At 38.0% G+C, this 18800-nt stretch overlaps 1 protein-coding gene across 2 annotated transcripts in view; it reads right to left on the bottom strand.

Annotated features, from left to right (window-relative positions):
• The window catches only part of LOC6031680 (cAMP-dependent protein kinase catalytic subunit PRKX), a 158296-nt gene extending 140039 nt beyond the window's left edge, over window positions 1–18257 (bottom strand). Inside the window, exons 1-2 of one of the 2 annotated variants that reach the window (XM_038253164.1) lie at window positions 17649–18257; window positions 1497–2087 (exon numbers count right to left, since the gene is read on the bottom strand). In XM_038253164.1, coding sequence (XP_038109092.1) covers window positions 1497–1765 — 269 coding nt within the window. In that variant the 5' untranslated portion in view covers window positions 1766–2087; window positions 17649–18257. The remainder of the gene's footprint in view (window positions 1–1496; window positions 2088–17648) is intronic. The other variant, XM_038253162.1, reaches the window with a different exon arrangement.
• Window positions 18258–18800: the final 543 nt, after the last annotated feature.

The following is an 18800-nucleotide window of genomic DNA, read 5'->3' as shown; positions in this document are numbered from 1 at the left end:
CCGGATTATGAGACCTTCGAGGCCGACCTGGAGGTCTTCCTACCAGGTCGGATGGAGGCACAGCGAGCGTTGTTGGCTCCGTCGGGCAGGCTTCCCCCTCGTTGGTGAACTGGCTATCCAGGAATACTCATGCCCTAACGGGACCCTCCTTGAAGGCCTGTTTGAAGGCCAGTCGTTTTTTTTTTTTATGGTGCTAAGAGGCGCAATACGATGGGGGAAAATGGACCCAAAAATTCGCAGAAACATGGTTCTATGCAAACCATCAAAAGCTTCGTTTTTTACTCAGAAACAAACCGAATATGATAAAAAATCCCACCTCACGAACCGAAGTACGAGTTATTTTGTTGACTTTTTTTTATTTTTTCATTCATACGAAAACTAATTCAATTTGTTTAACCAATAATAATTTAAAATGCCCCAAGAATGGAACATTAAAACAGCTATTTAGTATTTAGGAAACAGCGTAAACTGGTCATGCGACGCATAAAACTTCTTAAATTTGAATGGAGAGTGTCTTCAGTGTATAATTTCGTCTCCTGAACCGGTTACCATGTTTCCCAGTGGCCACATCCGATTTCCAAAGCCTAACAAAGTCTTCGACCCCTACCCCCTCCCCCTAACTGTGTTACATTATTAGGGGCTCCCATTGTTGCGAAGAGGCCTGAGGCTGAATAATCAAATTTAAATCAAACATAATCCCTGCAATGGAAAAAAAAGAAGTTTATTATTAAAAAGTAAATTTGATTTTCATTATAAAACGCTTACCAACTGAAATGATCGCTATCAACACGAACAAAATTGAGCATAAAAGTAGAGCTGAACTGATGGCCTATCTACAATCACTTAGCTTAGAACATCTAAGTAAAGTAGTTACTTAGGAAAGTCTGCAACTTACGTTCGTCATCCACAATCAACTTAGAAAACTTGCTGGGCTGATATACGTTGCTATGCAGTTGTTTGTTTACCTTTGATATGGAAACGTCAACTTACCGTAGATTTTGAAATTTTCCAAACCAAACGTCAGTTTCTAATTTGATTACTTTTCCATTGTAGAAACTCAGATTCATTTCCATTGATTCAAATTCCTAAGCTAAGTGAAATTTTCTAAGCTAAGTGATTGTAGATAGGCCATGACAGCAATAAAAAGTAAAAATCTGAACGATTGCTGCGATCAATTGAAAAAATGCTTGCGCTCGTATCTTTGAGACCCCTACATGAAAATCACCAAAACTGATATTTTCTCAATACGCGCAATAAATTGTATTTTAAAAATCAACTCAACTCCTACGGTTAAATCGACGCAGTAGGCCTGGCCATTGAAAAGAAGAATGATCTCAGCTCTTGACAGCGCATTGTTTACATCCGTACACTCTAACATGAAAATAGTCAGTTTATGCTGAAAAACAATGTCAACCATACTTTTTGCAGTGGGCTCAAAAACCTTTTTGACAACAAACGAGATTCTAAAAATCAATTTTTGAATGTTTCCATCTCACCTGAACCGCCGTCCACCGTCCTCCTCCTCGTCCTCTTCCTCCTCCTCCTCGGCCCCGCTAAAATCCGACTCCAGCGGATCCGTCGACTCGCCCGAGTTATTGCTCGCCGTCGAAGCGTCGTTCAGGCTCAGCTTTTTGAGCGACTCCCCGACGGTGGCCGGGCTGTTGCACAGTACACCGTTGGCCGTAAAAGTGGCCGTGGCCGTCACCGGACTGGTGTCACTCCGGATGCGCAGAGTGTAGCTGGTCAACAGCGGCGACGAGGACATCTTCCGGCCGGTAGCCACACTATTCACCGCCGTACACGATCAAAGCGAACCCACCAACTTAAACTTAACTTCTTCTTTTTCGAACACTCTTTTTTTTCTTTTCTTTTGTTTACATCTGTGCCAAATCTGTGAGTTTTTTCCTTCTTCTCTTTTCAATCCAAGATGTTTACTCGATTCACTTTTGATTGCGACTTTTCTTCTTCCACTTTTTCTTGATCACGGCCGATTTTTTCCTGTATTCTTGTTTTCTTCAAACGCTGAGTTTCGCTGATTTTGGCACATCAACCACGATCAACTCGACGAGTGAGCGATGTCAAATAACCTGTCAACGAGATAAAAAAAAGTGATTTGCCTAATTAAATTTGTTTAATCCGATTTATTAGAATTTGCAGTGACTCGTCAACATCTACTTTATCGACAGCCAATCGTCGATCAAGCAGATTCAGCACTTCCCACAATTGACCATCTGACCCTATGGTGATGTTACGCGAAGATCTCGATGCTCGAGGGGTGCGAACATCGCCGTTGGACGACTCGACTCGCACAACCCGACACGTTGAAATTCAATAAATCACTTAAATTAAGACTGTAATTACTTTCGATAATTTTGTTAAATCTTGGCGATTCCGCGTGAGCGCACCGCCGTGCCGTTGCTCACTTTCTCAACTCGTGGATATTGTTTTCATCTGCGTGATTTTTTTTCGAACTCATTCAGCTGTTTGCAGAAGAGGCCGTTGCTCTTATCACAATATTTATGGGCACCGAAAAAAAAAGTTGTTTCCATTTTGCCGTAAATCACCCGACGGGGTCGACTTGTGTAATGGCCCGCGCAGACACGCAATGTGATCTACAGGAAGAAGCATTGTTGTTTGAGCGATGTGGGATCAGGTTAGGATCAAAACGAAGATTAAATTTTATAGAATATTGCCTTGATTAAAAGGTTTAAAACTGTTCTCGATGAGTTAAATACGTAGATATCAAGGCATCTAGAAAGATAACAATAATATTATCGGCATCGTTCCATGACAAATATTTTATTTATGATATTTTTTTTAAAAAAGGACTTATATAAACTATTAACAATAACTAAACCCAATCAGACATTAAAAACTTCATATCGTTTCGGCTTATAATGAAGACTTTGCACTGAAAATTTGAAAACATAACTACAAAATAACGGTTTTTGAATATTTCGAAATGTTTCGAAAAAAAAGCCCATTCACTCTATATATTTTTTTTTTTTAATGCCACTTTGTTAATTACTCCGAAATAAAAAATATATAATCTAGCCTCGTTTTTAAAAGCTGAAAAAACTTTCCCTCTTCGAAAAAAGTTGTCCAAAGTTCGTCTGGGGATTCCCTAGCCGATATATTTACTTTTTTTTTTGTTTGGAGTGACCTAAGCTGTGTTAGGGTGGTCCGAAAAATGGGAATTTTCACAGACTTTCGCAAAAAAAAAAACAAATTGAAAAAAAACTTCACGAGCAATTCCAGCTCAAATCAGGATTTTTTCTGGTACACTCAAACCCCGATGGTTTAACACCAACTGTTGTCAAACGAACGGGGTCACTTTTTAGTTTGACACCCTTTTTACATGGAGTTCACATACACTACCAAACGCTTGTTTTGATAGTGTGCGTGAGCGCCGTGTAAAAAGTGACAGTTCATCACTTTTTAGTTTGACTTTGACCAACCAACGGGGTACAAACTAAAAAAGTGTCAAATGAAAAAGTGACCAACCACCGGGGGTTGAGTGTACTTTTGTACCCAACCCTCTCCGTTTTCAATCAAACTTTGTAGACATGTTATCCTAGACCTATATAAGCAATTTTTGTGTATATCTAGCCAATAGTACTCGAAAATAACATTTGAGAAGGGCGTAAGGTACTGTGAGTCTTTTGGTAACATCTTAGCCTATTTCCTCAAAATTTTGAACGAAAAAGCGTGACATCGCCTTTAAATTTGAGTTTTAGACTTAAAAATCAAAAACAATCAAATAAGTGGCGTGTATTTTTGTTTCAGTGTATTTTTTTCAGAAAGCTCGTCCAATTTCCTACAAGTTTGTCTTTGACCACTCTGTGATACGACGCAACGGCTTCGAGATACAGTATTGTGGTTTTTGAAATAAATCGAAATAACAGCGCGAGTGTTTTTCATCTCGCGAAGCAATTTTCTGTTGTTTCTTTTCTGAGTGTACCTCAAATGTCACACGCGATACCAAAACAAAATTTCTCCGCGGCACCAAACTGAAATGTCGCCAGTTGAGCTGCGACAAGATTCGCGCCGCGTCTTACACGGAGCATGGAATCGATCTCGAAAATCTACCGGAAATCGTTCTGTGACCGTGGATTCAATCATCCGGATGGACCATTTCATGATGTCTAGCTTGGAGAGGACAATTACGGCGCTTTTGATTTTCAAATTGGTGGCTGGTTCTTCCCATTTTGACTCTATAGAGCTTATTCAATCGATACCCGCAGCATCCCGCATCAGCAAAACTCTCCCGGTGAGAGGACACAACGGACCGGATTGAGGTCCCTCGACAATGAGACCACTTATTTTTGTTTTATTCAGACTGAAATCCATCCGTAATCAGCAACTTAACCAAGACTTTTTCCCTTCTGCGTCTTTTTCTGAAGCTGGAAACTAACTGAACTTCATAAATTACCCCAAATGAAACAGTTGTAGTGGTAGTATAGAACTAAAAACCAAAATTTTAAACAATAATTTAATCAAAAGCGTTCCATTTCCTTGGCAGATCAGAAAAGATCAGCCACGTTTTTCTAATCATCCAAAGCCGTCAAAACAAAAAAGCAAACACACTGATTCAAAATTACTTAAACATGCTTGACAGATATTTCGCGACAGAAAATCGTCGCGAGAGTTAAACTTGCTCAATTCGGTTTAGTGCCGCGGCAACAATAATTTTTAAAATGCAAAACACAAAAATATTTAAATACCTTACGCCCTTCTCAAATGTTATTTTCCAGTACTATTGGCTCCATATACACGAAAATGGCTTACATAGGTCTAGGGTCGGGTACAAAAGTACCAGAAAAAATCCTGATTTGAGCTGGAATTGCTCTCACGTCGTTTGAACTGATTTGATTGCTCTGGGCTGCATTTGACAGATGATAAGTTGAGTTCATAGTTTTTAAGTCTAGCCTAATATTCGAAAAGGTCCCTCCAACGTATTCATTATCTCGAATTCAAAAAAAGGAAATAAATCGATCGAAATCTTGAAAATACTGAAAAAAGAAAAAAAATATTTTCTTGAATGAATTCATAACGGAAACATTTGAAGAATGTGTTAGTGCTAGAAAAAACTTAAATATCAAAGAATTCATAGAACATATTATTTGTTTTAGTTGAAAAGTTCTGAAAGCTGCCTTTCGCAATTTATAAAAAAAAAAGCAAGATTAGAAATTTTCCTCAAGAGCCGTTTTCTGAGATGTCGGCCATCGGTATGGATAAGGGCTACACCGAAAAAAATAATGCTAAAAAGAAAATTGTTTTTCGCTTATTTTTAAAATTACTTTTGGTTCAGCCTTCCCAGCTACCTTTCAACACTGTGGGATTTGTTAATTAGTTGTTGTCTTTGAATTGGGTCCTAAAATGAAGCTTAGATTGCTTATATTATTGGTTACATCGATAAAGCTTATTTTTCGGAAAACAATGACCCTTTGTACGACCACAAAGAGTTTGAAATGGATTTTTAAATCAATTTTGAAAAATTAACCTCGTGGTCCTTTTGACAAAAAAAGGTCCTACTTGACAGCTCTTTCCAAGGGGACCATAGTTGATCCATCGAAAAAAATGCTTAAGGACCCAATTTACAAAACAGTTCTTTTTGTCAATTGTCCCTTTTCAATTGTTGTTTCAGTAATAATCCGTTTTTAAACTAAAAAAAGAAACCTTTGTTAAACTTTCTGACCTTTAAAAAAATGATTTAGTTTTAATCGAAATTAATGTCAATTGGAGCGTGTTTAGGAGCCCAAATTTATCATATCTTGACAAAACTGAGGCGTTTTCTGACATCAACTTTAAAAAAGTTGAGTTGTGAATAAAATGATATCGGTCTGGGTTTAATTACTTCAGTTAGTGCTGAGAAGCTTGTCAAGCATTTTGGACACATACAAACACACGCAAACACAGTCATTTGTTCAGTTTTCGATTATGTATGACGATCTCCGAACTTTTTATAAAAAGATTATTTTCAAAGCTGGATTGTAGCCATCTCATGGGTCAACATCAACCAATTTCATGGATATCGACTGATTTTTGTTTACGTCTGATGGCGCTCAGCGCTGGTAATAATGACGCAAACGCCACACCACTTTTGTCACAATATTTGAGCCGCCAATTGTCAGGTCGGACGACCGTGCCCACCAGAAATTGATGTCACGAATTCAACCAACACAATATGCTCGGTGTAAAAAGTTTGAGCAAGTTCAACCTTTAACAGGGCGGTGCTAAATGGGTTGTTTGCAATCGCTTCGTTTCGGCTTTCATGCGCGGAGAATTGTTTTGTAAACTGCCGAATCAATGCGAATATTGCTATCACATCCCCCACACTGGATCAATTCTGAGAAGGAGTAAATTTCACCTTGCACCGCAATTAAATTGGCTTCTTCGGCAAATCGACTCCGAAGTTTTTTGCCGGGTTTACACGCAAAATGTAGCCCAACCGAACTGGAAATTAATTGGATGCGCCCGAAAGCGCAATTTTGCAGATGACGGCAAATTGCAAGAATTTGGAAGTGGAGTGAACATCTGTGCGTTTTTATTAAGGTACCGGAACAAGCAATTAAAGGTGCTTCCTTCTGTTGGAGAATAAATAAAAAATAATAATTCAAACTCCCACTATTCCCTCTCCCCCAAACATGTGATTTTAGTTATTGCTACTACACGGACAGCACGTGTAAAGCCGCCGCCGCTGCTCACCTTAAGATTTAAGATTCTCTTCTTCACACTTCTATTTTCCATTTCACTATTTTCTATTTTCGTACCCATATCCAATCTAATTCAATTCAGTGTCGAGCTAAGAATAGATCGCATTTCAAGCGCACACACAAACAAACACACACACACACATGGTCGAAACCGTCTCAGATGATGCGATCTAGACCACCGCCAGCCGATGATGATGAAGATTGAGAAAGGTGCGTTTTCTACAATTTTGTAAGGGTTGGTAGAACCGTTTTTTAACATTTAATAAAGTCTAGACGACATTACCAACAATGCAACATCCAACACAAAAATTCATAAGGCTCTCAAATTTAATTACAGGGTTGCCAGATCAGCAATGTTTAAGACTGATTGAAAAGGTATTTCGAATACCTATCCAACAAAGTTCAGTTAGTCAGATCCGAAAGTAATTTTCATTTTCAATTTTCAGTCTTAATAAAATCAAATAATATTTCTTAAGTGACGATATCCAATGGCAGGGTTGCCAGATCTTAAAATTTATTATTTATCAAATAGTCCTCACAAAAACACAAAGTTCATTCCAGTCAAGTCTTCATATTTTTAATCTTTTAAAATCGAGTAACAGTGTTGCCAGATCTTCAAAGTAAATGACTCATTGAAAGGGTTCCAACTGATGCATAGTGAGACGGTTTCCAAAAAAGTTCACTAGATAATCACAAATTTCGTGTTTCTTGGCCAATGTCATCTAAGAGCAGCTCCCTATAAATTCGCAAAAAGAAAATCCACTAATAATATTTGATTTTTTTTTGTTTGCATGAAATTTTGATTTGGTTTCTCCAAAGCCACCCTAAGGGAGAAGTTTCATAAAATTTACACAACAGATTTTTTTGATCTCAAATTACGTACATATTGTTCTACTAATAGTCCATTATAGAAATGACATAAATTAGTTGGTCTTAAAAACATTTTTTAATACTTTTCAAATATATTTTAAATTCAAATTCAAATTCGGTTTTATTGGTGAATAATCAAGATACAATAAGTTCTTTTTTGGTACAAAACAGAGTTTTGGAGTTCCTTTCAGCTGTGTGTTACATCATAATCCATTTTGGAACAGTTATTGCTTGTAAATAAAGGTGTTACCAAGAGTAAGAAAAATTAAAAAAACTTACTAAACTTGCTAGGAAAAGGGGATAGAAATAGAGAAAGCTTAAAACTAGATCACAGTTTTTATCCTTTATAGATGTGCTTAATCATTAATTCCCCGAGGGCTAGAAATTGCTCCGCCTTGTTACGGCAGCTCCGAAACCGCGTCATCATCTCCCCCGCGAGAGCAAAGAACTCCGGCAGGGTAAAGAGATCTTCCCCGGTGACTTCTTGCTGGGCCGCATTGCCGCTACCGGCCGCGACCACGCTGGCAAACGATCGCCCCCAGCCAGGAGGGATCGCTGGGTTGTCCGCTGGAACCGTACGCTGGCCAGCTGCATGAACGGCTGCACTCGTACTTCGTTGAGGAGGGTGGGACGCTGCTGCTTTCTTCTTCCTCTTTTCCTGCTCCTCGAGGTAGGACTTGCGCGCGACGCATCCGCGGTAATTACCGGTATGGTTACCGCCGCAGTTCGCGCACTTTACGCGCGGCTTGGTTTGTTCTGCGTTTTCCCCAAGTCCGCCTTTCGTGGCAGTGCGCACACCTCCGAGAGGTGTGACTCACCGCACTTCACGCAGCGGGGCTGGAGGTTGCAGTTCCGCGAGCCGTGGCCGAATTTCTGGCAACGGTGACATTGCGCTGCGTCCGTCGGATTTTGGAGTAAAACCGCCAGTTTACCCAAAACCGTCCAACGCCTTAGTCCGCTGCAGGTCTTGAATCTTGACGGTGCCGCGGTCGAAGTACAACAGGTACAATGTGTGTACCTGTGACTGTTGTCTTCCGCGAGAGGACTTTATGTCTCGCGGCGTTATTCCGGCACCCGAGAGGTGCTCCTTGAGGACGGAGGTCGGGCGGTCTTGGTACCCTGCAAGACAATCTTTACAGCGGTCTTCTGCGCGGGGTCAAATGTGTAGAATTTGAAGTTTTTACGCTTAAATTTCTCCACAACCAGGTCGAAGTTCTTTTGGTCAAATGTGAACACTTGCACTGACGCTTTACCTATTTTGAGGCAGTACACGAGGCCTTCCAGCTGCTCGTCAACATCGTCCGCCAACGTGTCCAAAACAAAAATTGGTGGTGGTCGTCGTTCCTTTGGAGTAATTACTTTTTTGGCGTCGGCACTTTTTCCGTGCACGACCATCGTCGTCGTCGTCGTCGGTAGTGCTACCGTCGGTGTTGTTGTAGCTGCTTTCCTCGTCACTCAGCCTCGCGAACTTGTTACTGGTGGGAATGTTGGCGGATGTTGAAGCGCCATCGGTCGACGGATTGCCGGAGGTAGCTGAACGGAGCCTAATAGGGCTGCGATCCTGGACGCGGTAATTAGCGTGTAGTAACTTGGGGTCGAATCCTTTGGCGCTCACACTCCCCGGCGCGATGGCGGTCGACGCGGCGTTGGTTTGTTTACCTTTTGCACACGGCCGGTAGACGAACTTCGCGGGTTTTCGAGGCCGCACTCGAACTGCCACGGCCACGGCCGGCCCTTGGCATGCTGTTGGAGCAAACTCGCGGCTAATCACGGTAAATTACGGCGAAAATTTTCGAAAAAAACGATGGAGCACTGAGCACTTGACTGCTGCTTGCACTCGTGCGTACACGGAGGAGAAATATATTTTAAAAAATTATTAAAATCGTTTATATATATGAAACACGCGGGGTAAGGCTAAAACCACCCAAATACCCACATGGTTGGTTGAACAGACTTCTTTGAACATCATTACTATTTTGGTTGAAAAATCAAGTTTCAAATGTGAAGAAAAATGCTTTTTAAAAAATTTCATATTTTGGCTCAGTGAATTTAATTAATTAATTTGTGTATTTCGATTAGAATAAGTAAATCAAAATTATGTCAACAATAATAAATTAGCTATTTTTATGAAAAATTTGATAGGTTTTCATACTATTCAATGAATTTTTCTATATCATAGCAAGGAACGAAGTTAACAGCATTTTGATTAAAAACGGATAGTTTTAATGAAAATGTTTTTCCTTATCTACAAATATGTCTTAATAGTAAAAAAAAACCTTCAAAAATATAACCTACATCAAATAAAATTTACAAATTACCCCCGGAGGAGGTGGCCGTCTTGCCCCCAAAAAACTCATTTTTTAATACATTTATTGCAAATAGCTCATCGCATTTTTTAAACTCTTCCGAGGGACATAATCTAGGGAAAACTTCAATTTAACATGAAAATATATCTAACAAAAATGCCTATGTTGTAATTCACGAAAACAACATCCAGTTTCAAGTTCAAAAATTATTTGTTTATTTTGGGCTTTTTATATACTATTTCAAACAATATGTTTGGCAAAGGTGACTCCATATGCATTATTTGGCACGAGGAACAGTATTGCTAAACATTTTAGTAATATTCATTAGTATACTTAGTAAAACAGTGGAGTGACCTTCTTACTCTCCCCTACACGAAAAAATGCCATATTTTTACTTAACGCATTAGACCAATTTCCTCAAAAATCAGAGGAACAAAAACTGCAGCTAAAAATTTGACATTGCATAACGATTATATCAGCATTTTCTATCAAATGAAGCCTCTTAAATCTTATTACATGTTTTGAATATTGGGATCACAGATCCGAAAAGATCCGAAAAGTTTTCATAAATTCGTTATTATTTTGCAAACTTGTGACCATGGTTGCCAGGTTTGTCAGATAAGTCTGGAAATGCCAGATCTTTCAGGTGTCAGACAGATTAAAGAATTACCATCCTCTGTGCCAGATTTTGACAGATTTTTCAGTTTTGCAAATTTCGATCAACTTTTTAATTAAAATGAACGAGTTAAATGAAAAATCGCAAAATTCAGTGAATATTTAATTTAATATAAATTTAACATAAATTTATTTTCAATCTTCTTGAGACCCAAAAATCAATTAAACCGTATGAATTCAACATTTTTTAAATTAATTCGTATCATCCCTACCATTCCTTATTCATTTTTGTTAGATTTTTGTCTGCCAGATTTTTGAATAATTCTTTTTTTAGTTTGGCATGAAATTTAGTCTTTTTTTTATCTAACAATGACTTTAGCTAAAAAACAGTGCATTTTATCAAATATTCACAAATGTATATTTCGATTCCTAATTTAATTTTTTATCCAAAAAAGACCAATTTTTCGATTTTTTGCATATCTTTATTCTATGAACAATACAATGAAAAGCCGATTTGCGAAATCGTAAATTAATTCTCCTAAGAGGACTTAAACCCCTCTTGACCACCCCTGATTTGCCCCAATGGCTCAACATTTTGAGCTGCACCCGTTTTGAAATAAGGGTCATTTTTTATATTGAGTTTCAGAGCCTGCCACTTGAAATAACATGAACATTGAAAATTTTCAAAAATATCTTATTCTCACAATTTCTAATATTGATTTTGTACAGTTCTGTTGAATTTCAGAAGTTGGTTAGCGATTTTTCAAAACAAAAATAAAGAGTTGTGAACGTCTAATTCTTTTTTAGGTGCTTGTCTTTGTGAAACTTTGACAGATTTATAAAAATCGATGTTAGGTCATATGACCCAAAAATCAATATTTTAAACTTTAAATATTCACGTGGTCTCAGCAAGCTCTTCTGGAAAGTGGTTAGGCATGCCAATCCAAGCAACATTGGATTTTGCTCTAGACGGGAAGGGGTTAATGACCTAAAGGTCATATGATGATAAGTGTACTTGACTTAAAACCAGTAGTTTCATTACCAAAACAAAAAAAAAACAGTTTCCCCAACGTTGAATTCAGGAAAAGCCACTTGAATTTCCCGATTCTACTAGCTATAAGAGGCAGCATCGCAAACTCAGCTGGAACGACTCGACCGGCAAGTCAATTTACGACGGGCACTTGGGGGTGATGATGAGAACATCCGATGGACTGTGAAAATCCGCTGAAAATCATCATCGTGAAAGATCCCGGCACTTGGGACCGATTCATCTCAAAGAGGAATGGGAGTAAGGCAACATTTTAAATGAAATTAGTTTGTGATTTTTTTAATTTTTAAACTTTTATCATTTTATGATTTTGAAAAAAAATAATTCATCTATTTATTCCAATTGTAATTTTTAATGACATTCAAGTTCAAATAAAAAAATTATGATTTTTATCAACTGTCAAATTACACCAATTTCGCACTAGGTCAACATTATGTTTTATTTTCTTCCAAGACCAGAAGGGCAAGGGTGGCTTATATTTTCAGGGAGATATAAAAAACGCTGCCTTTACGCGTCCAAACAGAATGATGGAAAACTTTGACCTACACAGCAGCTATTCGAAATTTAAACTTGTGTGAAACTTTGGGCCCTCACAACACCCACTTGTTGCTTCAGGGGATTTTCCACACTGAAAAGTAAGTAGGAAAAAAAAGTTCAAATCTCCTGCGAGCGGTGATGCCAGGCCCGAAATTTGTGATGACTGGTTTTTTTTATAACGTACGACCGACAACTGTTGCGGTGAATGGATTTGACTGACAAACTGACGACACGCCACAATGGCAGTTTTGTGGAAATTGTGTCATCATTTTTTAAGATCAGTAGTGCGGTGCCTGTGTGGACGCTCAGTCCTGTTTTTTCGTGTTATTTTCCGTCTCTTTTGTGTCGCTGTTCGAGTGCATGGGGTGATTGGTCAGTATAATTAAATAATGGCATCAGTAGTGCGGTGCCTGTGTGGACGCTCAGTCCTGTTTTTCGTGTTATTTTCCGTCTCTTTTGTGTCGCTGTTCGAGTGCATGGGGTGATTGGTCAGTATAATTAAATAATGGCATCAGTAGTGCGGTGCCTGTGTGGACGCTCAGTCCTGTTTTTCGTGTTATTTTCCGTCTCTTTTGTGTCGCTGTTCGAGTGCATGGGGTGATTGGTCAGTATAATTAAATAATGGCATCAGTAGTGCGGTGCCTGTGTGGACGCTCAGTCCTGTTTTTTCGTGTTATTTTCCGTCTCTTTTGTGTCGCTGTTCGAGTGCATGGGGTGATTGGTCAGTATAATTAAATAATGGCATCAGTAGTGCGGTGCCTGTGTGGACGCTCAGTCCTGTTTTTTCGTGTTATTTTCCGTCTCTTTTGTGTCGCTGTTCGAGTGCATGGGGTGATTGGTCAGTATAATTAAATAATGGCATCAGTAGTGCGGTGCCTGTGTGGACGCTCAGTCCTGTTTTTCGTGTTATTTTCCGTCTCTTTTGTGTCGCTGTTCGAGTGCATGGGGTGATTGGTCAGTATAATTAAATAATGGCATCAGTAGTGCGGTGCCTGTGTGGACGCTCAGTCCTGTTTTTTCGTGTTATTTTCCGTCTCTTTTGTGTCGCTGTTCGAGTGCATGGGGTGATTGGTCAGTATAATTAAATAATGGCATCAGTAGTGCGGTGCCTGTGTGGACGCTCAGTCCTGTTTTTCGTGTTATTTTCCGTCTCTTTTGTGTCGCTGTTCGAGTGCATGGGGTGATTGGTCAGTATAATTAAATAATGGCATCAGTAGTGCGGTGCCTGTGTGGACGCTCAGTCCTGTTTTTCGTGTTATTTTCCGTCTCTTTTGTGTCGCTGTTCGAGTGCATGGGGTGATTGGTCAGTATAATTAAATAATGGCATCAGTAGTGCGGTGCCTGTGTGGACGCTCAGTCCTGTTTTTCGTGTTATTTTCCGTCTCTTTTGTGTCGCTGTTCGAGTGCATGGGGTGATTGGTCAGTATAATTAAATAATGGCATCAGTAGTGCGGTGCCTGTGTGGACGCTCAGTCCTGTTTTTCGTGTTATTTTCCGTCTCTTTTGTGTCGCTGTTCGAGTGCATGGGGTGATTGGTCAGTATAATTAAATAATGGCATCAGTAGTGCGGTGCCTGTGTGGACGCTCAGTCCTGTTTTTTCGTGTTATTTTCCGTCTCTTTTGTGTCGCTGTTCGAGTGCATGGGGTGATTGGTCATTACAATTAAATAATGGCATCAGTAGTGCGGTGCCTGTGTGGACGCTCAGTCCTGTTTTTTCGTGTTATTTTCCGTCTCTTTTGTGTCGCTGTTCGAGTGCATGGGGTGATTGGTCATTATAATTAAATAATGGCATCAGTAGTGCGGTGCCTGTGTGGACGCTCAGTCCTGTTTTTTTCGTGCTATTTTCCGTCTCTTTTGTGTCGCTGTTCGAGTGCATGGGGTGATTGCATTTCTTCTTCTTCTTTTTTCATTTATTTTTTGTTCGCGCGTTCGTTGGCCGATGAATTTTATTTTTGTTCTCTTTATATAGTTTTCGATAGAAACGATCCGATTTTTGTTTTTTGAGACAAGCAAGTCGTATTGCTGGATTAAGTCCTTTCCATATCATCGAGGATCGGAAGGCACGTCGACGGATATGTTTTAAGGCTTATGATATAAAATAATTTTAATGAATGAAGCCCTACCTACATCACCGTTGATCGGAAGGCACGCCGACGGAGAATTTCTGGAGAATCGCGGTCGAATTAATACTATATTTAAATCCCTAGATAGGTATCTTTCCGCAGCCGGCTGCCTAAGATTTTTAAAATTTCAACCGATAAACAAATTGCTCATGGTCGCATCACCTACCACAGTGAATCCTGACCTCATACCCATCTTACTAACCCCTCAAAACTCATGTGATACTTTGTCGGAGACGCAGTCGATTTGGCGGTCCCATCACTCAAGTATCGGCTAACATTCCCATCCACTTCCCCGTGTCTTACCACTGGTCGTGGCCGGCGTCGGTATTGATCAGCACGATAGGGACCTTTGAAAATTGCGAAGGGGTGATGATTGGTTCCTACTTTTCATCTGTGGTCCACGGAGCAATGTTTGGGGGTCCTGGTCAATAACGAAGTAGCAGCTACGGGTAGACACCAATGCTATGCTATGCTAATTGTGTCATCATTTTTTAATGTGAGCATGAAGATTGTGTCGATTTATATTCTGTTTATTTTGGCGATTTTTTTATTTTAATTAATATATATTTAAAGGTTATTATAAAAATCGCTTGAGACATTGTTTTTATAAGGATTCACAATGTCTGCCAAAATTAAATTTAAAAAAACAAATAAAAATACTTTCAATAAAAAAGTACATAAATATCATTTAAGTGGCCATACCTCGAGACAGGGTTGCCAGATCATCAATGTTTTGGACTCGTTGGAAAGGTCTTTTGATAACCTAACCAACGATGGGTCGGATGGTAGATCCGGACATAGTTTACATAAATTTAAATGAGATCCGGCTTCCAAAAAGTATATCAATATCACTTAAGTGAGCATATCTCGAGACAGGGTTGCCAGATTTTCAATGTTTTGAACTCGTTGGAAAGGTTTTTCAATGACCTAACCAACGATGGGTCGGATGGTAGATCCGGACTTAGCTTACATGCATTTAAGTGAGATCCGGCATCCAAAAAGTACATCAATATCACTTAAGTGGACATATCTCGAGACACGGTTGCCAGCTCTTTCATGTTTTGAAGTCGTTGGAAAGGTCTTCTGATAACCTAACCAACGATGGGTCGGATAGTGAATCCGGACATAGTTTACATACATTTAAGTGAGATCCGGCTTCAAAAAAGGACATAAATGTCACTTAAGTGGCCATATCTCGAGACAGGGTTGCCAGATCTTCAATGTTTTGGACTCATTGGAAAGGTCTTTTGATAACCTAATCAACGATGAGTTGAATGGTGTATCCGGACATAGTTTACATACACTTAAGTGAGATCCGGCTTCAAAAAAGGACATAAATGTCACTTAAGTGGCCATATCTCGAGACAGGGTTGCCAGATCTTCAATGTTTTGGACTCATTGGAAAGGTCTTTTGATAATCTAAACAACGATAATCGGATGATGGACCCGGGCATAGTTTACATACATTTAAGTGAGATCCGGATATATGTAAAAACACATTTTTATACATAATTTTTGAACTACTTATCGAAACATCAATCTGTATAAAACTCGATCTATGGGAACCTAAACCAAGTCGAATGCAACAGGTTCGGGTCAAATCGGTTCAGCCAGTTCCGAGAAACATGAGCTAGTTTGTTGGTCACATACATACATACACACACACATACACACACACATACACACAGACATTTGTTCAGTTTTCGATTCTGAGTCGATATATATACATGAAGGGTGGTCTACGACGTTTTTATACAAATTTCATTTTTAGAGCAGGATTATAGCCTTACCTCAGTGAAGAAGGCAAAACCATGCCCTAAATTAATGAAAATATAAAAAAAGCATATTTACAAACATGACACATACAAGATTTATATTTGGTTAAAATTCAAATTTTACACTTTCATTTCCTCAAAATAAGCGAGAAATACATAAATTTTCCTTTCACATAAATGAAAAGTTTCAGTCTATTTGATTTTTTTTATCCGAAATTATACTTTTCTGGACTGAAAAATTAAAAATCTACATTTTTTAATAGGTCCTATAAACATAAACATAAATATAAAAGACAATAGCTTATGAGACCTCTAAAAAAATCTAGAAATAATCGTTTTCAATCATATTTTAAAAAGTTTACATTCGATTTTTCATGATTATTGATGAATCAAACTAGAATGAAAAGCATTGTCTTGCCTTCTGAAATTTGAGATAATTTTGAATGAGGAAACAAAATCTTTAAATCTGTTTGTTATTTTAGAAAAATTTATGATTAGTAAAACAAAAATACAAACATTACAAGGCTTTTATAATTTGTATTCATTCCTATTTTTTTATAAAAAAAAAAATCATCAAAATGACCAAATTTTAATCAATAAAATTATGAAATACTCTCGTAACTGGTAGTTTTTTTTTAACTGAGCCAATGTATTTTTGAAAACTCGACTCCGCTTTCGGCAATTCAATTTTTATTCATTTTCAATCTCCGAAAGTTTTCGAAGATTTTTTTTACCCGGATCATTATGAGTTCTATAATGACGCTAGGTTTTGAGAATGTTCATAAATTTCTATTAAAAAATGAACACAGTACAACAAATTTAAAATTGCGCATAAAAATGCGTTTATCTCTTATGTAAAAAAAAAGATTTAGCTCTAAAAAACTAAGATAAATTTTCACTTTAAAACATCAAAATCATTATTTTTTTGAAGTGTAAGGCTAGATACACATTAACCACGTGGATAAATAAAAAATCATGACCCGACATAATGCAAAAAATAAATACATTCCAGATTCGATTATCCGTAGGCCTCGAAAAAATTGACTTCAGATAATCGAATCACGAAAAAAATGTTTTTTCGTTGTTTAATTTGTGATGGTCGTGCTTAAGTGTGACCCATAAACTGCTCTAAAATGATTTATCATTTTTAAATCTAAGGTAGCGGCCAAAATGACGATGATAACAAATTTAAAAAAAAAATCAATTTAAATGCATTCAAATATTCAAATTCTACTAAATTTGGCTTGAGAACTCAAATTTGCTGTTTAAAGCAATTAAATAAAAATGAAAAAATGGTCATAATTCGATTATTCGGAGATCCATACCAACTGTATTTCATGTGTTTATAGAGCCTAATCAAAAAATGTCTAGAGTTTACTTTGTGTGGAAAATATTTATAGTTCAAATATACACTTTTTAATAATTTGCTAACATTGGAAACATCCCTGTTTTGATAACTTAAAAATCATCGCTTTCGCAACAAGCGGAAACGGGAAGACTAAATTTCGGAAAATAATTAATAATTTTAAAAGGAATCTGCTAAAAGTTTTTGCCAGCTTAGAAATTTCATGGTTGAATTCAATTTTCGAGACCACCCAAATCACTTCCAAAAACTCGATCAAAAATTGCCCGAACAAAAATCAAACAAACCGCTCACCAAAGCAGAACTTTATAATCACCTTTGATAATTGCACACAAACCCCTCCTCATAAACACACGATCGTTTTCGATGATTCTTTGGCGCGTTCCACTTGGCTTGGCAACTCCGCTCCTTCTTATTTTCCACTTTTCAACGGTTTTTATACATGTGTTGTTTTATTTTCATCCAAAATTCGATTTTTCCCGTCACGGTCTTCTCTGCTGCCACTGCCGCTGGTTTTATTTTTTTATTTCCTACCGATTTTGTGATCTTTTTTTTGCACTATTTTGTTTGTACACTTCCGATTTTCGACCCGCGCCACCACCGAAAATAAACGATACACAAACTCACTCTTCTTCTTTTGGTTTCGTTTTATGTTATTTCCTTGACACTTGTTTAGGACACTTTTGTTTTTCAACTTTTTAAAATATTTTTCTTTTTACCAACTTTTTCTCCAGGATCAAACTTATTCATGCGATAAGCACAAAAATCAACCAAGACCAATTATCACCCAAACTTTTTTGACCAATGCACTCTTCTCCCAACAAAATTTTGCCTTTCCGAAGCAAATATCGCACAACCTCAACCGATCGCCACGAAGTCCAACAGAGAACTGAACGAAACCATCGAAGACGGCGACGACGACCGCGCGGCGACCATCATCAGACAGCCGAAGTCGAGTTTACAAGCCGTCGGGTTGCCAGGGGCAAGTTCGGACGATGAAAGTCACGGCTGAGATATTGTGAAATTTGCAACTTTCAGGTTTATATAATTTTTTTTTATTTTTGTATTCTAGTTTTAATTTAAAAAAAATGATAAAAGACAATATTCATCTGATTTTAGTCTAAAAATAAATGCAAAGATGAGATAATTTTACAATAATATATATGAATTCTTTGAGAAGAAAGAGACAAAAACTTTGAAATGTAATTACCTAATTTAATTAGGAATATTGCTAAAAATATACCTAAACAAATACTAAACAAATCGAATACAATAATTGTTCACTTTCTGGAATATTTATTTCATTAGCTAAATATTCAATTTTTAGCAACTTTCTTAACTTTTTGAAAAAGTTTTTCCAAGTCAATCTAAATTTCGTGAAATCGTGACAACCGACCATCCTCGCAAGTCGTCGGCGAGAAAACCCTGAAATTCAAAGCGAGAGAG

This window comes from Culex quinquefasciatus, chromosome 2, assembly GCF_015732765.1.
Source record: "Culex quinquefasciatus strain JHB chromosome 2, VPISU_Cqui_1.0_pri_paternal, whole genome shotgun sequence".
Classification (NCBI taxonomy): domain Eukaryota; kingdom Metazoa; phylum Arthropoda; class Insecta; order Diptera; family Culicidae; genus Culex; species Culex quinquefasciatus.
Note: the sequence above shows the minus strand (reverse complement) of the source record. Positions and strands in the feature narration are given on the sequence as shown.